The 25,045-nt window shown below is 38.9% G+C and overlaps 1 protein-coding gene across 1 annotated transcript; it reads right to left on the reverse strand.

Annotated features, from left to right (window-relative positions):
* Nucleotides 1-10,329: 10,329 nt before the first annotated feature.
* On the reverse strand, nt 10,330-21,369 carry LOC105255716 (zygotic gap protein knirps). Its single transcript, XM_011265164.3, has 4 exons — nt 20,697-21,369; nt 16,146-16,423; nt 13,163-13,240; nt 10,330-12,627 (listed from the first exon to the last, which is right to left on the reverse strand). Exons 2-4 carry the CDS (start codon nt 16,302-16,304, stop codon nt 11,548-11,550), a joined length of 1,317 nt encoding a protein of 438 aa, XP_011263466.1. The 5' UTR covers nt 16,305-16,423; nt 20,697-21,369; the 3' UTR covers nt 10,330-11,547.
* Nucleotides 21,370-25,045: the final 3,676 nt, after the last annotated feature.

A 25,045-nucleotide genomic window follows, 5' to 3' on the forward strand; every position in this document is an offset into this window, starting at 1 on the left:
AATTTAAGATTTCAATATTCGTTTTGAAGTTTCTGTCTTCTCGTATAGAAAAGTGATATACAGTAAGAGCTACATCATTGTAATTTATGCATCTAATTAAAGTCTTGCTAGTGAGTAGCACAGAATCCAGAAGAATTGTGAGGGAGAAAAATGTTCCCGCCGCGCTTACCTTTTGAAGCGACTTTAAGACTTACACGCGTAATTAAAATTCTTCACGAAAAGATAAATAAAATCCCTATTTCGAAGGGGTTAACGCGGCCATCGTTGGAGTTTTATCGCTATCGACCGTAAGCGCCGCTACCGACCGCAAAGGCGGTAAGACAGTTAACTCGTGAAATATTCGACGTACGTCGCGACGCGAATTTTGATTTACGCGCACGTTAATTTCTGATACCGAGAAGGTAATTAACGAGTGGGGAAAGTGTCATGCTTGTGGCCGACAGATTCCCAACAAAGAAGGAAGAATCCGAAAGTGCAAATTCTTATGAGGAGAAGGAAGCCCCATAGAGTATTTGCATCACAAATGTGGAGATAGCAATATATTTATGATATTCAGGATATTTTTCTTACTTATCTTAGCTATATTACAAACAAAGAGGTTTTTTTTATAAAATTTTGAATATATAAAACTATGATATTTGGAAAAAAAATTATTTGTTAATTATTAAATTGCTTTTATATATGTTTTGTAAATTGTTGTAATATAAGCTGTTGGGTGATTATTTATTGCTTTTGTTTGGGCGTGATATTGAAATTGTGGAGGATGCCAGACACCATTTTCTCGCGGCTTTTTGATACCTACGGTACTCGCAGAGGCACCGGGCCCTACTTCTGCGCACGTCTATAAATCCGGCGTCGCCGGGGGGACGAACTCTCGCGCACGCGAATAATAAAGCGTCCGGCATAATATTTCAAAATGGCGCGCTCGGTAGATGGGGCAGAGCTCGATATTATTTAGCGTCCTGGGGTCGCACCCACTTAACCCCATCCCGCGGGCGAACGCGCAAAAAGAGCGCCCACAAAGACAGAGAATAAGTTACCTTAGTCCGCGCGAAAGTACGCGCCATGGCATTCCCGCCGTGCGAGCGCGCACGGGGTCTCGGCGCAGGTCCTTAACGGCAGCGCATCGGTCGCACCGCGGCACGCGGAGGGTCCTTATCGTGTGGCCGAGGTCCTGGACGTGTCGCCTTATTAATGGTCGCGTTTCGCGGATGAGAATTCGCTGCAGCGACTTTTCGAAATCGAGCCACGCGAATCCTTTTTGACTTAAAGCTTAAAGTTGGCGTTATATTTTAATTTAGAGGAGGGTCCTATTTTAATACTAATACATATATAAGTAAAAATCCTATGATATTAATACATAATATATGTATGGATATTATTTAATTCATTTCGTAATTAACTAATTTTTTCCTAAATCAGTCTTTAAAATAATCGGTTTAGCTTTCTCTGGAAGTATTTTAAATGTGATACACGCACATAAAATTTTTTAAACTTGTGCAGATCGTCTAAAAAAAATTCAGTTAAATAATAGCATCTCTTTATACTCATTGTCAGTGACATCGAAAGAGCTGATTGACTGAAAGAAAGTGGCATTAGCATGTTTGTTTATATGGAAGCATATTTTCTTAATTATAGCGAATCATGAAAAATGGCACCTGGAAATACGACTTATGTATCTTGCATTAATTTTTTAACGTCCCACGCACTAATGACATTTGCATCTTCTCTTAAATGTCCTCCTTTTGCCTCGCACGCGAGCGAGACGCGCGCATGAATTTCGACAGATAAAATATTTCTTGATCATCATAGATGTTCCTTATCGTAGATACGGCGTCATTTTATTAATAGTTGTGCGATCGCGCACCTCCTCGAAAGCAGTACTCGCACCTACGCAATAACTTTCGATCGTGAAACTTTCGATGACGCGACCGAGCGTCATTAAACACGCTACTAATGTCTAAAAAAAATTCATATAAGAAGATATATAAGCTTCGAGTCAACTCCGATGTGGTGATCGATTACAAGCCTTACGGAATTTCTTGAGGCTTTCGTATAATTGGAATGAGTTTGTTTCTGTCTGTCAATATATAATAATTAGATACATGTATACAATATTATATAAATTTAATAATTATGAAATATGTATTTTTTTTTGTAAGGAACACTTGTGTAACTAGATAGATTATTTTTCAAATTTAAATTTTAACATACTCAATAAAAATGTCAATTGATTTCATTATTATGTTATAGAATAGATTATAGAATATAATAATTTGCTAATTCAAAAAAATATTTTGTTTTATTAATCAGAAAATTACATTATAGTAAAGTAAATTAAAGTCAATTATAAATCAAAAGTAGAAAATTATACGAATGAATATGAATGTCTGTTTTGTGAACGTTTATAAATATCCATTCGAATTAAATACAACAAGTAAGTTAAGAAAATTAAACGTGAATTTAGAAGACTAAAAGTTTATGAATAAGAAAGAGAATAAATCGTTACATTTACATTTAAATCTGTATTATATTTTAACAGGAATTGCTGTAATCATATTCGGACTATGAAATATCATTTTTTCATATATTGATTTAATTGGCAAAATTGCTTAATGCTATAAAAATAAATTCACGAATAGCGAGTGTATGCGAAATATCCAGACGATTTAACTATATCTTCTCTTGTTAAGATATTTTTAGAAATATTTTTAATCAGTGAGAGAATTACAATCTTCTTGCATATCAATACATATGAATGTAAAAAGATAATTATCATTATTTTATTCCATTAGTTGCCTATTTTTGAACTTGATTATTTTGCTCGCGCGGAATATATTCGACCGCATTGAATAATCGTTGAAATATTACACGAAATCTGACCGAAATTTAACAAACAAAACGATCGTTTCTAAATAATGGGCAACGCATATTCAGAATTAGCATATATATGTGATTCAATTATTTTACGCACGATATATGCGTCTCGAGGCTATTTGCCTTAGGACCTTATGCCATGCAAATGTCGCCAATAAAATTTGGCGGAACGCAAATATTACCACCGTAATAGCCGTTAATTCTTCCGTCCGGGGTATAAATCGCGGAGTATAGAATTACTTTTTGAATGATGAGGTTTACCAGTATTTTTGGCGAAACCAGTTGACTCTAGTCTTTATTAACGACGCGTCGTCTAAATGTTATAGATGATCGAACTTTGAGTGTATTATAATTATTGCTACTCCAATGTATTTATATTCGCGACGCTTCGATGCTCGATGTCCGATTGGAGAAGACCGATGATAATTTTATGCGATACGATAGCGACTCCCAATCCCATTTTTAAACGCCTACATAAGCGAGTCAAATTCCCTTTAAAATAACGGCTAGGCGAAATTTGATGAGTTACTTTTGGTTAACTGCCCCAGTTGAAATCTATGTAACATTAAATATATTTCGCGAATGTTAAAAAACCTGAGAATTTTTACTAGAAAAGTTTTCTCAAAAAATTTTTAAATTTTCACTTCAAATATTTTAATTTATCATTATTGCAGAAAAAAGTCTAAATTATACACTTTTTGTCATTTTAATATAATTAAAATTCGGTATCTGAGATATATGTGTGCATTTATCACGTTTTACTAGTTGAGCACTTTTTTCATAAATTTTTACAAGCGAAATCAATGTGAAATCACAATTTACTTTTTGAAATTGATTAATGGTTTAGTAACGTTCATGTTTTACAAGCAAAATTTACCATTATTTAAATTACCATTATTTAAATTATCGTTATTTAAATCCAGAATTTGTAGAAAATTTATGAAATGAGTCTAAATATTCTCTTTTTCTTCAGTAAAAGCTGAGTAATATTTCGAATCGAGCTATGATTTAAGAATTCACATTTTTTACAGTGAAATTTGACATGACTATATTAATTTAAAGGGTTTTTGCTCACAAACTAAACAGAAAGATAAATTTTTCGAATTTGATTTAAAGGTTGTCGATTTTATATATCTAGTAAGCAGCATGCGTTATATAAAGCCGAAGCTTCAAATAATTACTTTTCGACAGCATTAAATAATAATTTGAAAAACTACGAGAGATTCGATACTAAATAAAAATATCGATGCTCATTATACATTATATATATCTAGCTATAATTCATTTAATCAGCAATAATTCGTTTGTAGATACATTGTTTATCATATTCTGTCGAGGCCAGGCGACATTCTGTCTCCAGGAGTCTTAGAGTGGCGGCAACGTCCGCGATCGACGACAAACCATCGGTGCGTCAACCGAATCGCCCATTAAAAGCGCAGCGCATCTCGTCGCATGCATCCCTTTCTCATACACGGCGGCGATATTGGGTTTACGTCCACTCAAAGATCCTCTTACGACGATGCGTGTGCAACGTACCCAATTAGCGGGACCGCGCAAGAGAGCGACTTCTCCCTTTCTCTCCATCGCCTCCATCGTCTACTCTTTTCCGCCTTCTCTACTTCCCGCGCTCCCACCGTACACTTAGGGTCAAACGCTCGTAAATGTCCGGTGAAACGCTCGAGACTCGACCGGACTCGGCTCGACTCGACTCGTCTTGACTCGAAGTCGACTCGACTCTCGACCCTCGGAGAGAGTCCGGCCGGAGCAGCGCCCAGCCTCTCCGACATCTATGAAAAACGTATTATGAATTTCCCGGCGGCCAATCGGAGGAAGCACGAACAGCTTTGCTCAGTGACCCCGGATTGTCAACTTCAAACGCGCTCTCTTCTCTTTCGTCTTTACGTTCCCTGTTCTTCTTTGCCTTTACGTAAACTCTCTTCTGTCTCCTCTCGTGGTCAGCTTTCTCTCATTCTTCTTTTTCCCTTCTATTTCTCTCTCTTTCTTCTTCTCCCTCGTGCGTGCCTAGCCAAGCCTACAGACCACAGGTGTAGTAAACCTCTTTACCTCACGCGTAATGGCCCCTCTTACACTCGTGCCGCGCATCTGTCGATCTTATTGTTAGTGCGTATCGCCACGACCCGCGTTTACTTCTTTCTCATCGTCGGTTCCCTTCCCCTCTGATAATTTCCTATCTAGTACGACTTGGATTCTAGAACGCGGCGCGTTATATTATTTATGATTTAAAAACTTTTTGCAACTCTTTAAAGAATTGTATCGTAATATTACTCCATTGAAATGATCTATAATCTATATAGCTTCTCAATAGATACGATACTTCGAGCATTCTCTCGAATACGAACAACAAGCAGTGAATAAAAGCAGCAGATGATTTTCTAACGCTTCTACGATCATCATCAATCAATGTTATTATATTCTATAACGATCATGACATCATTCGATCATTAAAAGAAGCGAGAACGAATAAAAATCTATTCGGAATTTCGCGGAATTGAATATTAATTCAATCAACAGCTAATCCAATGCGGAGATCGAAGTAAAAATATATCATTGGCAAAGATTTATTGTAATATTAAAGAGGCAAGATTTATTCTAATAAGATTAAAAATTTCTTGTAAACATTGCATTCTATCAAATTATTGTCTTTACAAATAAATCTAAAATTCTGACGATTTGTCACATCGTTGGAAATTGAAAAATCTCCTGCTTGTACTTCAATTTCGATAAAAATGTGGTTATTAATTATAATTCCAGCAAATTATTAATCACTTATTCGATAAAGGTCTGGTTATTAATCATAATTCCAGCAAATTATTTCGATGAGTATGAAGAGGAAGCGATTAGAAAAAGTTTTCAAAGGAATCATACCAGAAACAATCGCAATTGTTGGACGTAGTTGATGGCACTGCCGGAAATCAAGGCAAGCGACGAAGTTGATTGCTCGCCGGACTCGATCAAGATTGTCCTCAGCATCCGCGCATTAATCAGCGTCGCGAACTACAACTACGTCCAGAGTGAGGGGGAGGAGAAAAGGAAGGACGGGAACGCGATGTGACATGACCGTGGCGTGAGTTCATGAGCGCGACGTAGAAAAATTCGAGACCGCCGAGAGAAGATCCTATTCCTGGCTCGCGAGTGTCCACCACCATTCACGAGCGAGGGCCTTCGCGCCGTCAATGAACAAGCAACCGGTCCTTCTCTTCCGGGCTCTCCCCTTCATCGCTTCGTCCGCTCCCGCCTTCTCTCCCACTGTGTCTGTCTGTCTGTCTATCTATCGCTCCTTTCCGGTGTTACCGCATTTTTCCTCACTCCCTTTTTTTACTCTTAAAGGAAGAAAGAAGAAGAGAACTTTTATTAATTTACGACAAAACGAATGACGATCCTGTCGCACAGTTTCCTCGTCGAGATTTACGTAACCCATCTAGGAGACGCGAGACGAAAGGGAAAAAAAAGAGAACGCTCGGCAATGGACAAACACGCCATTATGCTATAATCTGAGAGATGTTTCTTGGAGATCGAACGGTTCTCGAGTGGCGGCCATAAAAAAATCAGATGCGTCTCTTTCTTCCGAATGATCGCATGATGACGTGGTCGCGATTTTTAGTGTCCGGCGACATGGCATAATATGTGACCTCGAGACAGGATCTATATTTTTTTTGACACGCTAGTAACACCCTGATTACTCGAGCAGGTGCGAATGGAAAGAGACAATTCGGCAGAGTCGCGAACGGTTCGTCGCTGTCGTTGTTCTCGCGATAATAAAGCGGTACGCCGCTATAAAGGATTGGCGCGACAAAAGATGTGCCTAACTTATGGTATGATGCAAGAGAGAGAAGAATTATTAAGATGAGTCTAAATTTCAAGATAGAATATATCGCACGCTCCACAATACGTGCGCCGTCAAAGATAATTAAATTATATTTATTAACACATGAAAATACAAACACATCTCCTAAGAAAATAAACAAATTAATAAGTAGATGGATAAATAATTTATAACGTCGTTGCGCGCATCAATAACGAATAAATAATGCACCGTAAAAACATGTGCGAAAAATATTTACGATTCGCATGATATATGGCATAAAAAATTGTTATATATTCAACGATAATTGAAATGCAGAATTTATATAAGGAGTGTAAATTTCGAGAATAATATTGCACGAAAATAAAAATGATGACATTAACGTTGATCCTTGCGTTAAACGCATTATTACTTACTATAAGCTATTATATTTAATAAAGCAAAAACGCGCCTTTTCAACGCGCATAAAAGCATTTTTAAAAGGATCAATATCAGCAAGGAAAGTGCATAAAAAATATGTATGAATAGAATAATAATAGTACATGTTTCAATATGAAATGAATCAACAATTTATAAAAAAGTGAAGGCAGGTATTAACACGACTTTAAGGACGATTGAATAACGGATATCCTTGAGTATCACGTTCGACAAGGTGTCAAGATGATTAAACGATCGAATTCTTCGACAACATTAGTTCGATAAACGTGATTAATGATTTACACGTGCACTTTGCGTCCTTTTCGATATTACAACTATTAAACCGATCGATCGTCTGTATTTTTCTAAATCTTCCTGATACAAGATACGCCTTGAATGTCTTGACAAATTTTGATCATCCATTTAATATGATATACGCATTACTTTATCATCTGTAACGTCCAGCTATTTTTTCTTCTTTCTTATTTTTTGTTGTTATCTTAAACTTGTTAAATATAAATTAAAGAAGTCGAAGGGAATTTTGAACCAAAGATATATGCTATTTTTCCATAAATCCCTACTTAAATCAGTGCATTATGAAAATAAATAATTGAGATAATTTTGACTAACAATTTAAACAATATAATAATATCTATAATCATCGCACTTGCTATTTTTCCTAATTTGTTTATTTTACTTTTTTTGTAATTATTTCTCGCTATTTCGAAATTGTAATTCTTAGGAACGTTAAACACAAAAGAAAATAATTTCTATTTCTTATTATAAATATATGTAATCTACTGTAAAATCTACGTAAATCTACGTAAAATGTTTGAGATGAAGAATATTTAGTTAAATAGGAATTGCGCATCGAGTTTCGATAGAATTTGAAATAGACACGTGCACGAGATATAAGGTCTGTTCTTTTTAGCTGCACTGCTGCACTAGTGCAATTAGTTAGAGTGTGAAAGAAATGTTTGTCTCTTTCTAACTTATGAAAAGAACAGACCCATATTGTCATCGTCATATATTTTTCTTATGCCCCGCCCCTTGGAATGTCTGAATCGAGTCCGACAGGAAATGCCCGCGCGATGGACATCGAGTGGCCTCTCTTATCCCACCTAAGTCAACAAACCGACCCAACTCGCTATTTTACTGTCGCGGCATTACGGATATAAGAGTGTCGCGTGAACACACACACGCAGGTGCACGCAGAACTCCTTTTGCTGGGGCAAGATGCATGCATACTACTAATGAACATTCGCGAATATATGGCCGCCATTGGGAAAGTTCTGCGAAGTCCGGAAACATGATTTTCATGTAGCAACTATTATTGAAATCTTCTGTTGACGAGTCCTATATTATTCGCTCTCGTTACGACACGAGAATTCTGTGCTAATGATAATTCGCAACCTTTTTGAATCTGGTATAATTAAATAATAATAATAATGACTGTATCCATTATATTATTTAATATCACGTTAATAACACGAAAATTTACCGAAAATTCAATTTAATGTAATAGTGATAGATTAAAGAATCCAACAAAATATCCGTGATCGAGATGAGAATAAAAATGATCTTTAAATTAAAAACAATTTTTCTCTTTCTTTCATATTAAAATAGTAAATTAATAAATTTCATATTAAAATTTATTAAAGGATGAGTGTGTGTGTGTGTGTGAGCATTTAAAAATGATTATACATATTATATTTAGGGAATGGTATGTCTGTCAAGATTGTATGCTTTCGTGTGGAATATTTAGAAATTTGATGGCAATGTAAATTGCAAAGTAAAGTAATTAATATTATTACACCTATGCAATACAGAGACACATTGAAATACGTAATTTAGAAATCGTACACAAGTACGCTTCGAGAACCACGTCAAGCAATTCATAAATTCGATACTAATTATTCTGCGCGACGAGAGACATAAATCGTCTGTTTTTTTTCGTTGAATATATGCAAAAACCTGCTCGCAATATGTACGAAGAGTTATTTGAGAGGGAAGGCCATTTTGTTCCTAAGAATATTGACAGAGAACTCGTGTCGCGGGTGGCAAACTTTACATGATTTTGCGAACTTGCACGTCTCGCGTTGCACAATCCCTATTACCAGACATATTACGTCCTAGTCTGACTTCGAAACATCCTTGCAAGTATTCGCGAAGTTAGAGACTATGCATGAATTTTAAATAGATATTAATACTCTACTGTTTTCAATAGTTTGCTGAAATTCAAAATCATTCACTGTTTGCATAATTTAGAGTAGCATACTTTCGTTAATATAATTCTGAAACCATATTTGCGCAACCAAAATATTCATATTCTTCAATAAGGCAATAAAACATTCAAGATACCATAAATTATAATGTCATCATGAAATCGCTAATAATAACACATCGGTCAAGAATGCGTTAGCATACTTATAAAAGAGGTCATAGAGACAGAGCAGCGGTCTAACACAGGTATATAAAACTTTCTTGTAAGACAAATCTCTATGAACGAGTCGTGTCGCGAAACGTGAATTCCGGTCGTGATCTCTCCTCGAAGATTCAGCACGGATCTTACCAGCGACGCAAATATTCATAAATTAGCGGGACAAGCGAGATATTACGCGGTGACGGGAACCCACCTTGATTTTCAAAGAGTGTCACTTAATTAGCAATAAAACTTCCGCGTGTGAAAAGCACGCACTTCCGTCGAGCACGTCGCTCGCTCGCTCGCTCGTCAAGCGTCTTCTCCGAAGCTTTTCTCGCACGCGGAACGGCTGACCCGGTCAAACGACCTTAGGAGGAGAAACCTTACGATCGATATACTCGCGTGTTTATTGCTGAACTTTTAAGAAAATTTATTGTCAAGCGTTTTCGACGTCCTCGACTCTCGAGACGGGAATCGCATCATTCTCCCGCGAAGCATCGCGTCGCGTCGGCGTGAAACTATCGGGAAGATAGTTTTTTGCGTAGTATATCAAAGACGGACAAATTTATTGCTAGATAAATAACATTGCACGTACGATAATACGCGTTTACGCGCGCATGTGTAATAATATTATAACGCGCGCTTTCGTAGCGGCGCGACGAGAAATGTTGAAAGACGCGCGAGACGAAAGTAATCGAATACCATCTCGAGTTTGGAACGGTATACGTACCCGCGTGAAAGATGGAAGATCGATGAGCATGTGTGAAGGGATTTAATGAACAGCGTTACATTCAGGTATATAATATTCTTTATTTCACGTCGCACTCTCGACTCGGACATTTAAACGATGCCCGCGTCGTGGCTGCCACATCTCCTATGCATCTCCTTCTTTCTTTTTTTTTGTACTTGAGCGCAACTGCAATCTCGCCGCGCTTGTGTTTATCGAAAAAAGAGACTCTCGAAAAAATATAAGTTAAGTTAAGAGTACTCGAAATTCACGCGTAGAATCACAATCTATTCGATGCCCGAATCAATCTTACTCGATCTATCACATCGAACTCATTTCGCCAAATTTCATTTGGATAAACGAGCACGTGCGTGGATCGAACAGTTAAGTTCGGACCTCGAATACTGCCGAACGATTAATTCATAGGCGTGATAACACGCGCGAAGCACTCACTGGCCATCGCCGAGCGTGTCGTCACGCTATACACAGCGAATAGTTATATATCGCGTTAAACTGTTTTTTTTTCTTATCGGCACACTCTTCTTGTAAAGAAGGCACCGCTTGTAAGGCACAATCGTCCGTCGTACGTTTCCTCGACGAGAGAGGACGTGTCACGAGCGAGCGTCCTCGACTCGTCCCGTCGACGTTCACCTGTCGCCGAGATACGGCTGGGCAAAAGGGACTAATACCGAGCGGCTTGAGCAATTTTCATCGATCACCGATCATAAAGCCGTTTATGCCGGCTGGCTACGCGCGGCACTTGTTGTTCTCCATCGACATCTAGGCCGACCGCACACTCTCCCCCCGCGCTTCTCCCGCTTTTCCCCCGTGTCGTTCCAACGTAATCGTATTCGGCTACTCTTCTTCCCCACCCCGGATCGTCTTCTCGTTTCTTGTGCCAAGGCACCTTTGACACTTGGCCGTGCTTCTCGCTCGCCGCGTTATTACGATGTAACTGTACCTTCTCTCACTCTCCCTCCGCACCTCGCACGTTCTTCTCCATTCTCTTTTTCACCTCACTTCACCTTTCTTTAGCTTTTTCTTCGTCTTCTTCGTTATTTTCCCACCCATCTTCATTTTTCCTCCGGGAGGTTTATTTTCTTCCCTTTCGCCACCAAGTCTGCGATCTGCCTTCCGTCTCTTTATCAGCATCATTGGTACAATATTGCGTCATTATTCTTTCAGTCGTCCTCGAGAACTTCGAGTGACATCGACGATAATTCTTCGCGATTGAAGCAAATTTCTATTAAACACCTATTGAGCATCGTCTGATATCCGAGGTCATGTCTTTCGTGTGAGGTCTAGGGGCGGTCCGGTATCTTGCAGAAGCTCATTGTCCTCGCTGTCACTCGACTTCTCTTCTTCTTCCTCTTCCATACTACCAGCCATTTCATGCCCATCTGTCTGCGTGTCCTTCATGCTGAGATCCATCGGTTCTTCCTGCTCCGGTCCGAGAGATCGCAGAAACGCTAGGCTCTTGTCATATGCGATCTCTGTCGATCCTCTCCTCAAACATCGATCTCGTTGGCCGCGACTCTCGGCATCGCGGTCAATCTCGCGATATTCTTGATTTTCCTCGTTTCTTTTCGTCGGAGACGGGGTCGATCGCGGGCTGACATTCTCGCTAGACGAGGTTGACAAACTAGCCACCATCTGCGGCGGACTTATTTGATTCATGTAAGGTACCATGAAGCGTGCCTGCTGGAAGGGAAAGAATGGCGTGTTCAGCAGTTGCATATGTGTGAGAGCTGGATGGAACAAAGGCGGTCCTCGCCACATGGGAAACCTCGAGACTTCAGGCCTGAGCATTTCGTGCGAAGCCCTCGGCAGATCACCAGGCCTCAAAATCGCGTCCTGGCTGGTCCTTGGTGGGATCTCCGGCGACCTCAGTTGCACCGGCATATCCGGCGGCCTGAGCGCGCTGTCTTCCCTCTTGGGCAACCGGTCCGGATGATGATGGTGGTGCAGATGGTGATGGTAACTGTTGGCCGTAGTGGTCGCCGTGGTGACGATGCCGACGACGCTGCTAGCGCTGGTATTACTTACGTTTTCGGTGTTGTTGTTATTGTTGTTGTTATTCGCAGCGTCCAAAGAGCCAAACGCCTTCTCGTACGCGGACTTCGGGTCCTTGATCAGACGGTTTTGCGCCTGATGAGACTGCTCTTGCAGCAGACAATGTATCTTGAACCAATTGGAGCGTCGGCCGTAACGTGAGCCGGACTTAGACATGCCCACCATCAGACACTTCCGCAAACGACACGCTTTGCAGGCGGTACGATTCTTCTTGTTGATCACGCAGACGCCGCCGTTCTTGCATTCAGATATGCTGCCCAGATTGTTATAAGTACGCCCGAAGAAGGACTGTGCAACAGAAAGCGAAAGATGCGCACATTGATGAATGGCAATCGATTAACGATTTGCACTTTCGCTCGATTACATACCAGATGTGCAGGGAGAAACACATCGAAATAAAACATTCAATTATCCATTAGTAAAAAAACTAGATTCAACTGTCGGAAAGTTTGCAAGCTACAGTAAAAGCAAGCGCATCCGTGAGACATAATTAAACCTTCGAAGAACGAACTGTTTCGACGACTTTTAATTTAACGGTAAATTACGGGTGACTAATTTTAGCATCGGGATACCTTTGCATCATGAACTATCGTCGACAGTCTGATTTACAAAAGACAATCGCGTCTGTGACACTATTACTCTTTGTCTCGCTGTGATTCTACGCGATTTACGTAATTTCAAACGTAAGTATCTCGCGTCGCGCGAGAAACGTAATAATCGCGGGTCGTCTTTTTTTTTCTTCTTTTTCTTTTTCATTTTATTATACAGAGAATAACGACACGGATGAATAGCCGTGGAAGAATGGCGGTGCGAAGATACTGACCTTGCAGCCTTCGCACGTGAAGGCCCCGAAGTGAAAACCCGCGGCCGGCTCTCCGCAAACTCTGCAGAGCTGATTCATCTGCAACAAAAAGATGCGATATGTGGTTACGCTCGGGATCCGAGAACGTTCAGAATGTGCCCGACGATCGCGCCTGATTTCCGTACAATGTCTGCCAATCACGAAAGGATTCTCGATCCTGGTCTAATGCACGCTCTCGAAACGCGAGATCAATACGGAACAACGAGGAGCACTGTGATAGGGATAGCCATGATATATGTTGGATCTTTCTATTTCAGTACAAAGCACTATTATTGAAATCGTAATTGAATTATTTTTAAAAATATATTGAAAAATATATTTATTAATTTAATATCACAAAAATATTTAAAATATATTCTGTTTTCATTAATATATAAATATGATTAATTGCATTTCATAATAAGATGTTAATTTACTTGAAGTACCAATTAATTATTAAACTTCTTGAACGCCGACTAAAGAGTCATAAAATTTATCAAGTACTCGTCTGAACAAACATTATATTCGTTATATTAGGCTCTGTAAAAAATTAATATGAAATGCTAGTTTGCAATGTGATGTTACATGATAAAATAAATTAAAAAAAGATCCTTTTAAAGCCTTTCTGTCATAATATTTTTTGAAGCTTTAGAAACATTATCACAACGCTATCATTTTATTACAATATCATTTTATGCATATGCATATGCATATATAATGGCTCTCTATATCATTAAAATTGAAAATGGCGAATCTGTTTTTTTTCGTCGTGTATATTTAGACATTCGAATTTCATACATCACATTAGATTCTAAATTGAAAATAATTCATTTATCAATAAAAAAAGAGTTTATTTCCCTAGTTTTCGTTTCAATGTAAGATTATCCAAGAATATCGGATATATTCTCGGATTCGATCTCTCGTCGAATTATGCGATCCGCAATCGGTAATCAATGCGCGATGCTTCATCTGGAGTCTGGAGGATCCTCGACGGTGACGTCGCGCGAGAGAAAAAAAGGGCCTTTTCTTGCCATGTTTGCGCGAGGATCGAGAGGGGTTTCACTGCGAGAAACCGCGTTCCTATTAAAACCTAGTTAGCCAGTCATTACCGGATTGCACAGCTCCGCCGCGCATCCTCAGCTTGGTTGCGAGAAAGGCGACGCAGAGATGAGAGGACCGTGCACGCTGCGTAGCGTGAGCTACGTACTACGTGGACGCGGGTGAGCGTGCAAAGAGCGAGGATGTGATTCGCGCGGGCTCCGATTCCCACACGAAAAGGGTGAACTAAGTTAACGACCGCTCTTTCGTAACGCGACGAGAAATTGATCGCGCGCGTTACGAGCGGGAATAATCGAAGGCGATCGCAACGCGTTTGATTCTTGGGTTCCGTGGATCTTTCCGTAGATCGTGTTCGAGTTTCTTCTCGCTCATTCAACAGGCAGGCGTCGCGCGCTACCAGACAGAACGTCTCTCGCTCGATTACTTTACGAGCCATGATTTTTATAAATGTATTTTTTATACCCGGCTAACATTTTACACATGCTCGAGCCGCAGATGATAAACATCTGCGTTTAATGGCGCTTCGCCATTCCGAGATATGTAACGCGGAGTAAATGCGTGATTTGCGAATTTATGCGTCGAATGAATTGATCGGATTTAGGCATCAGGTTTATTGCACCGCGTATGAAATCGGTTTGATTACGAAACGCTTATGCATATATAGCAAGATTTCCACACGATGACCTAAATTGTGAGATATTTCGATAGTATATTATCGAGACATATATTACCGTGTAAAATATATATATCGGTAAACGTGCGTACCGTGTAATTTCGCGCGAGTGCGAGAAGGCGAACGTTCGCTTTTCTTCGCGCGTTTTCCTTATGGTGTAAAATTCATCGCAACGGCCTTTATACGTAAATATCACAGACGAACGTACTTCTGATCGTCGTGAACGCTAAAACGGCCTACAGCGACGCGCAGGTATTCGAAAACGACTTTCGATCTCATTAATCTAGGAACGTATGCTCGGTACGGGCTGATGATTTCTCGCGGAAATGATGGCGAGGAGCAGCGACGTGCAAGCCGAGGTAGGAGGCAAAAAAGGTTAAACGTCCAACAGATGACGCGGCTATGTCACCTCGGTTCTAATCCCCGCGGCCACAGACCACCACACATCGACGATGCTAAATAACGCGTTGCTCCCGCGGTCGTGCTGCTTCTCGCACGATTTACGGATAATCTACATCGCTACACATCCGTATGAATCCTTTCCATCGCCCACCCACGTCCCACGCGTGAGAATCGTCTCATTAAAGTGTCGCCACAAACGACGTTCAATAACGAGCAGAAATGTCGTAATGTGATTTTTTTTACAAAACATGAACGACATTGCTTCTCTTCTTTTCCAGTGCTCTAAATTTCATTATTTCAGACGACGCAATTTATCCAGAATAGTACAGTCTATATAAATATTAATCAACTGTCGAGTTTAAAACAACGAAAAGAAACTCGCGTGACCCAGGTCTTTAATCCGATCAGTTTGTGGGAGACACTGTAATTTAATTAATTCGCAAAACCCGTGATTAAACATTAAATGCCACAGAAATATCATATTTGAATTATAAAAAGAATCGTAATTTATAGTAAATGCCATGTGACATACGAACTTTCTTGACTTTCTTGCCTAGATGATTGATTCTATATTATTAATATACAGATATTTATTACGTAAAAATAGTAATTTTCACCATTTCTCTAATAATATTATACATATATCATTTAACAAAAAATATTTTAAATAATTAAATTATAATTTATATAAAATTTATATAAAAAGTAATTTTTTACTTACGTAACGTCTCTTTTTTGTTCGATTTTTAACACGAAGACGGGAAACGAATTTTTACGGAAATTAATAATTGAACAGAGAGAGAAATTTGTATTAAGGAGAAAGGAACTCACCACGTCGGTGTTGGCCGCTGCCGAGGTGATTGTCGACGTAGGCGTCCACCACCCTGGGGTGGCGGATGTCGTGTTGGCGATAATACCAACACCCGTCGCAACCGAGATGGATCCGCTCCCTATCAATCCTGCCGAGCCCGATAAATCGCCCACATCCATTCGACGTCCTTTAATCCCTCGGTGTCAGCCGTCCTGGCCTATAACTCGACCTGCCGTCTTCTCGTTTGTCGCAGGGAGCCAACATTTTGTGCACTTTTTCCGTATCGTCGCGCTTGCCACTGCGAAAAACGCAAATAGTTCTTGAGAGAAATCAATAAAAATCAAGACTGAATATTTTTTGCATTATATATTACAAATATTCTTGTTTGAATTCGGCGATTTATTCACTAATACACTGCATAAGACAAGATATTTGTGTCGAGCACACATACCGGATACCGCCTTTCCGCAACAGAAACACCAAGAGAATATACTAACCGATATCTCCCACTATTAAGGCGACATTTTTACGGTGAATAAACGCGCGAGGCGGCATATCAGCGGGGCATATAATAATTATTCCAGAATACGAGCGGCAGGTCGCAGAGCGTGAAAGCGAGAGAACGCGGTTCTCTTCCCGAAATCGCGATCGGCGGACGCGAGACCCTCAGGTATGTATCGCTCGAGATAACATGTCGTGTTTACAACGATGTAACGCCATTACCATGTTAACGCAGCCCGCCCTGCGAGAGACGCATAAATACGAGAGCTAATTACAGAGGCTGCCACGTATTAATTTTCGCCATGCGCACCATGGAAATTCAACCGACGTGCACGTCTATGTGTATGTGTGTGTGTGTGTACGTGTATGTGTGATTACCGAGATTTAATTTCAATTTATTGAGGATAAACTCGCGCGTTGCAACTCCAAGCAACTCAAAAAGGGACTGCGAATGTCATAAATACGAGAAAATCAATATTCATACGAATTATAAAATAATTCGGAGTTTAAATTTCTACATAATTAATCTGAAGAATGATGTATGGAATAAATTGTGGAAAATAACGCGATTTTAGAGAATTAGACTAGTTTCGAGATATGATTCGAAAGTAAATGTTAATTGAGGATACTGAGATTTTATTAGTCAATCGCAAAGCCACGATTAAGAACGCAGTAATTGGTACGGCAGCGAGTTAATCTATTCGATCACGGAGTATTATACTTGCAACATGATCGCGTTACATGCGGGAATCTGTAGCAACAGAGATTTTAAATATATGAGATTTTAAATATTCATGGGTTATAATTGAAGCACATTTGATTGCGTTAAATGCTACGAATTTATAGTGCCACGATTATACTAAAGTTGTAACACATTATTATAATATCGCAGAGTTGGAGCGGCGTGTATCAAGGAGAACTGGTACATTTAATCCGAAACATTAATAACAATCGACAAACAAGCATAAAGTTTATAATTAATGAAGCTTTATAAAATATAAAATTCTTTAATTATTGATTGATGACTCGAAACTAAAGTATGAACTTTGATATATCCGAAACAATAGAGATGTTTTTTATCTTCTAATAATTAATTCATAACAAGAGTGACTATTATAATCTATTTATATCTAGAACGTAATTGGGGGGTACTAACTAGGGAAGAATTTTCCTGTTTATAACTTATCTCAATATATAGTTTATAATATGATGTAAGATTATACTCTACATGTGATCTTTAAGGATAATTAATTATCATCCGATATAAAAACGATATGATTTTTATTCGCGCGATCAAAAAATCATCGCAAATAATTATTTTCGATGGGCTAACATATCTGTTTTCGCAGACGTCTATGTATTAAAATTGACATAATCGATCGTCTTCGCGACAAAGGAAGAAATCCGATAATACTTCGAACATCGATAAATTTTATTGCGCACCTCTTTCTTCGTTGACTAATGACAAATTAATTAAGAGCCGTATATGCTTGCGGAAGACCGGTTCCACCTGAATATCTCTGCCATGCTTCGGCTCTGATGAATCCTTGTTTTCGCGGATTAACGCGCGAGTCAGCGGTAACGCAATTGTAACGCGCGTGATAAACACACGGTCTTCGAAGTTAACAATTACTGATCATCCATATCATCAGATGTTTTTCCTATTTGTATTTTCGAGCTGCGCCTAACGAGCACATATTTCATTAGCTGAAGAACGCCTTCGCTCTGAAAATTATTATCAGCGCGCTGTCACCGCCGATATGTTTCAGCTGTCATCGGGCGACGTAAGAATTCCACATCTCGATATTTACGCGGACCGTGTCCTCGATCTTCCTTGAAGAAATCAGCGGAAAGAGAAGCGTTTCTTCTCCTACAAAAACGTGAACACGGCACGGTCGTCTCGCGCGATCTAATGAATGACTGCGCGAATAGTTTCATTATGAATCCGACGGATCATAATATCGATTGTGAATTTAATTTGTAAAATAAATAAGGTATCAAGTGTAATTAGTGATGCTGTCGTGAGAAATAATGGTACCGCGCGTGGGTATTAAATGGCCGCAATTTATTCGTCGTGACGACGAGCGACAAGATCTGACATTTGACACTTAAACCAATATTTCGATCGCGTCACGTTAAAGCATTAATCGCATTCCATCACGGATCCAAAGTTCGCTCGATCGGAACTGAGAGTTATGAATTAATTATCGGCTTGGATCCCACATGAGAAATACGACCTTTCCAAACCTACGAAATATCCTTCTATGAACGGTCGTGATATCCTATATATCAATTCGCGAAAGTTCGCGCGGCAATTTATTGAAATGTCTATCGAAGCACACTTATTTATTTCCTCGATAACGATTTCAAATGATCTCCCACCGTTGATTTCGTCATTAATTCGTCGTTTCTTCTATCGATTCCTCTCGCCTTGCGAAAGCCACTCCTCTATCCCGCTATTAATAATTGGATTGCCCGACAATATTTTTTCTCCACTTCTGACAGATACGCGCGGTGATCGCGATCGGCGGCCGACTCTGCTCATCCTCGCAATAATAATGATTGAAAGGTGAAACACACTCGCGTCAAAAGCATCACCCGTGTATATAATATACGCGCCGTTCTCTTTTCTTTTTTTTACTCCTTTTCTCCTTTTCGGGCGGGCGCGCGAACATCTCGATCGCTGCCAAGCCGTGGCAGCCAATGAGTGACGAGCGGACTGCACCTTTAATGAACCGGTTGTGAGCGGCACGTCACATGGATATCACCGGCTGCAGACAGTTAAAATTGGTGCGCCCTCTCTTTTCTCTCTCTAAGTCGTGACAAATTAATCATAACCGCTGCGAATCACCTGAATCGATTTTTCGTGTAACGGCACCGGCTGCTGGTTCAACCAATTGTTCGCGATCACGGGCATTATTAATCGCAAGCACCGATTGAATCAATTGGATTGGATTTCCATTTGCGAATTTGAGGTCAAATATGGCATGCCGTACATTGTAATTACAAAGTTCTAAGTCTCTAATTATTCATAGCACAGATTTCCGCTTTAAAGGTCTAACGTAATGAGTTGAATTACAGTTAATTTCTGACACTTGATCGTTGATTCGCAACCGTAATTCGATTTCATTACAAGGAATTGATCAAGCGTCAAAGTGGCGAGCATCTCGACGAATAGTATAGTAAAAGGTCTTTCTCACGCGAGAGATATTGTTATTTATTGATTGGAATATAGGAGATTACGCTATTGGCAAGTGACACTATATGTTTGAAATTCGTTATAGGAGTGTAATCTCACGATTCTCAACTGCTGCTCGATAAATGTGAGAAATAAAAAACACGGTATTCACATTATAAAATTATATTATAAATAACAGAAAATTATATTATAAATAATCGAGTGGAACGATAAATTTGATTATTTTTACGTGGCACGCCCCTAAAATATTTCCCAGTAGGATTATATCGAATGTCAGTGAAAATTTAATCGTATCGAATAATTAAGATAATATCCGAATGAAGAAAGAGCTATTGAGTTTGAGCAATAAGTCACCATGTTCACTTTTAACATTTAGAAATTATAGGAAAGGCGGTATCGTTTAAAAAATATAAACAAAAAATATATAGATGAATAAAATAATAAAAATGCGATAGAATACATATTATACAAATTTTTAAACATTTCATTATCATTGTTTTTATATAATCATTAGCGAATATTATTATAATAACATTGTGAATACAAAAAAGAGCTTTAATCATAAACGGATCTGCGACGAGAAGTTGGAATTATTCTCTTTCTCCAGAAATATATTAATTAGCTGAATAGAACTATAAAGTCCATAAGATTTTTCGTTTCGCTCGAGAATATACAATAGATATATAAATAAAAAAATATGAAAATAAATATACGTGATGCATAGGAACAACATATTTTTGTGAATGTTTTCATGATTCTCTTTTCAAAAAAAGGGTAAAAGGATTTTCTTTCTTAAGGCTAGATCCGCCTATAACTCCGACTAGTGAATTTCCGATTGTGTGAATGGGAAAAATCTGTATGCAACACATACCTGACCAAAATTCTCCACTATTTCTGTTTATTCCTTTTCTTCTCAAAACGCACACACTCCTTAATATAAATCCTTCGTTCAGTCAATTCTTCGCACTGTCGCGCTTATAAGCGCGTCAGTCCGTCGCGACAATACGCATTATCAGTCGTTTGCTCTTTTCCAACACAGAAAACACACATTGGCGCACGTTCTTCATCTACGCACTGTATTATTAAACGGTGCGCAGTCGTTTCGTCGCGGTAACGTTATTACACCAAACCGATGTACACTCGCGTGAAAAATATCCCTCGACAGAGAAAAATCGTAATCGTCTGTCGGAAAGGATCAAGGTACAAAGATACTCGCCGCGCATCAGATGATCGACTAATATCACAAAAAACCAAGTGTTCTTTTTTTTCGAATCTTTCTTCGATATCACTGTGCTCTTCAATCTTTCAGAACGTACGCTGGAGAATCACACCGATCGCGTGCTTGCTCGCGCTCGAGACTACGTCGCGCGACTTTTCGACGATTTCCGTCACAAGTTGAATAAAAAAAAGAGATGAAATAAACTGGATGGATGGGAGGAACGGGAGGAAACGCGCGGGATGATACGGGGACGAAGAAGAAGAGGACGGCGTCGTGGATGGCTGGCTGGACCGCCGGCCGGCTCGGGGCGTGCGCTCGTGTAGCACGTGGCCGCCAGACTGAGTATCCCCCAGTATCCCCTACCTTAGGCACCTTCGTCAATCCGTTTGTCCGTCTCATCCTTATCTCACCTAGCCAGCTGAGAAAGACTACCGCGGCCTTCTTGCGAGCGCGCCGTCTTCCTCACACCTCGCCGATCGATCTCTCTCACGCTCATCTCTTTCTCGCTGCTTCGCTCTCGCTCCTTCCCGTCTATCTCTCTTCCTCCCCTCTCTTTCTCCTCCCCCCACTATTCCTCATGGACTCAACGCAGCATCCGTCTCTGCACCACGGTGGAGGTAACACGGTACAGCTGTTTCCCTCTCGCTCGTTCTCGCGCGCTCGTTCCTCTCCGTCATTCTAGCTGTTTGTTTCGTACTTTGTCTCGCGCCGTCTATCCGCTTTGCATTCGTCTCTCTCCACCACCATCCAGTTACAACCTGATCCTCTCGCGAGGAGCCGCGATTCTCCCGCGACCGAAGAGACGACACACGTATGCACGCTTCCCTCTCCTTCTAATTCCATACACAACCCTCCTTTTGCTCGATCCGGTATCTTATGCAGATTCGCGACAGAGAATGTTATTTCGCTCTATAATGTCGCGATTCTGTTGGAAAATTGCAGAATCGCTAAATTTTTTTACCGCATGAAGACATTGATTCGTCCTGCGCGAATAAGAGAATCTTGCGTATAAAAAATGGAAAGGATCTAGAGACGATGATATATCGAGAAGTCTCAAGTTGAAAATAAGATATAAATCGTAGGAAAATTTATAATATTTTTATATATTAGTGGTATTACTAAATTGATAATCAAACTATACATAGTCTTCAAATTGGCATTCGAATTGGTGATGATTTATTAGAAAACAAAATGAAATATTTAGTAATCAGTTTAAGCTTATTAATGTTGTATTTCATTAATCTCTATCTCAATCTATTTTGTGTGTGTGTGTGTATATACATACACACACACACACACACACACACACACACACACAAAATTATTTCTTTTTATCACGATTTACAAATGACCATGTAAATATTTGAAGAATCATGCATATTATATATAGTTTGATATATAGTATGATATACACTATATATAGTATGCACGATTCTTTAAATATTTATATAATTCGTAAGTCGTGATAGAAAGAATTAATTATGTATCAAATAGAAAGTTTCTAGCAAGCTACATTCAAAAGTACGATAAGATATAAATTTGTATTTCAACATATTCGTATAGAGATTCCACTCTCATCACATTTTTGACAATCTGAATTATATAATTTAGTAAATACATTATGATACGTCATGATCATGACACCCCCCCCACACATACACAAAGTTAATTCTATTAATATCATCTCTTGAGATGTTAAAAGAATCATTTCGTCAGCCCGGTAATTGTTTCTATATTTTATATTCAATCTCTAAAAATATTACACAAATTCTGCTAAAAATCAGATATTTGCCTACTGTGCAAGTTTTTGGCGAAATAATCTGACAAATATCACAGCTTATATTGTATCTTATTAGATTAAGTCAAAGGGGAGTAAAGTTTAGATGCAGGAATTGCGTTGACACTGTAAAACATAGCGTGCAGTGTAACGTTTAACGGTGATTCGCGTAACTTTAGCAGTCAGCCACCTCGTAAACGTAATCGAAGAAAGCACTACCACATCGTATACTAGGGTACTTTATTGCTTGTGCATCTTTTTTCCGCACGACCTACTACACAACCGGCTACCACAGGTGCGGCTTTGAGTAAACGCAATCGTGATTACAACTTGAAACTGCAAATGTTCACGCTATGATCGCAAATACAGTTACGAAATGTCGTTACAAGTCAATATTTTTAATTTTTTATATCTTTTCCGCTATTCTTTAAGATTTATAAATGCAGATCTAAAAATATGAATTATGTATATTGGTTATTATAATTCAAAGTAACATCTATCATAAAATTTGAATGCAATTCTTTTCTTAATACGACAGATTTTGTTGCTTCGTTTCAGATCGTTTTAGCACAACATATTAATGTAATATTTAGAATAGAATTATAACATGAAATTATATCAAATCAGATATTTGGGGGAAACTTGCACGATAATTATAACATAACTATAGATTATTAATAAAAAGACATGTAAAAGGAAATACGAATAACGTATAAAACCGCGGATTGCTTGGTGATTTCAATGCGTGTGTCAATGACTTCAATATACGTGCGTGGAAAGTGCGTATAATTCGAGCATACAGTTTATCACTTTCTTACAAAAATACTTTTTATTATTTTCCAGATGCATTTTTTTGAAAAATATAAGCTTGACTGTGTCACGTTCATGAACGTAAATTGATAATTTACGCATCTTTTTGCTTTTGTCATTGACTCATGGATGTTCGCTTAAGCAGTATTATAATAATTATCTACACAATTATTATTAATAATGATTACTATCATTAACCTACGACTTTTCGCGATGGCAATTACGGTTTGCTTTTCTTGCTGTTCCTTACAGTTGTATCCGAGGCACGTTAAATATCGTTAACGCTCCGATTGATCGTAAATTTTGTACGGGCAATCGCATAAATAAATTTAATCATGCGTGACTCACCGATTCATGCGGAGAAATACCTGTGTAATACACCCTTGCATGAATATCCTTCCCGGCCGGTCGCCGCCGCATGCAATTCCCAATCTGCGCGGCAATATCGCGATTGGTTCCCTCGTTGAGTTTTGTTTCGTCTTAAGACGAGACAAATGGTATGCCGTTCTATCACCGTCGTTGCGCGAAATAAAGCTGGAGAGGGTCCCGGTGCATTGTGCGAAGTAGGAGGTACCCGATCGGCGACCAATAGAAAGAGCCGCCACCCACGAAGTAATAAAAATTAATTTATCACATGGATCACCGCCTACGCCATTGCTCCGTTCACGCGAGCGAGACTTTGCAGCATCCCGCGAGATAGCGTTATCTGTCGGGTATTCCGACAAATAATTTTCCCGCCCGTTCATTGTATCGATGCACAGATGCTAGACCGAATAATCGATATCGCAATATATGAATTTTCGTTGGCTATCTTTCATCTGGAACAAAGAAACGCGTGATTAAATTTATTACATGAAGATGTTTTTATGCAATAACAATATCAAGATAATATTTCTAAATGGGTCGCATATATTGTTAAAAAATTCAGACATGACTGTTATATATTTTACGGTATTATTGGATATATTTTGTTTCAAATATTTAACGAAATTTAAAAGATTTCGAAAGATAATTATTATTTTAATCCTTTTAATTAGTCAACGCGCATCGACAACAATCGACAATTTCAGATTAAAGATAGATATGTCGAGTATCTGTTAGTACTGAAAAAAGTTAATATAATGAAAATCACATACCCATCCAAGCTTGATTATGATTCCCTTTTTGTAATATTCATTAATGCTTTACTCAACAAAACAAGAAACTTATTATTTTCACAAAGAATGTAAATTTTCACTAAATTTTTCAGAGACAGAAGAAAGATGTGTGACGCGCGCTTCAAAGTAGAAATGGACTAGAATTGAAAACTTGCTCCAGATGGCGCCAGGTTCCGGTAGAAAGGTTTCGTATACGTCGATAATTTTCATTTTATTATATCAAAATTATTCTGGTATCTCGCAAATCAATGTTTAGA

This window comes from Camponotus floridanus, unplaced genomic scaffold, assembly GCF_003227725.1.
Source record: "Camponotus floridanus strain SB8 unplaced genomic scaffold, Cflo_v7.5 scaffold95, whole genome shotgun sequence".
Taxonomy (NCBI): domain Eukaryota; kingdom Metazoa; phylum Arthropoda; class Insecta; order Hymenoptera; family Formicidae; genus Camponotus; species Camponotus floridanus.

Excerpts from the sequence above, each read along its gene's own strand:
- LOC105255716 (XM_011265164.3), bottom strand. The coding sequence starts at position 16,304 with ATGGATGTGGGCGATTTATCGGGCTCGGCAGGATTGATAGGGAGCGGA. Across the intron at positions 13,241-16,145 it reads CAGCGGCCAACACCGACGTG|ATGAATCAGCTCTGCAGAGT; the intron begins GTGAGTTCCTTT and ends TTTTTGTTGCAG. Across the intron at positions 12,628-13,162 it reads TCACGTGCGAAGGCTGCAAG|TCCTTCTTCGGGCGTACTTA; the intron begins GTCAGTATCTTC and ends TCTGTTGCACAG.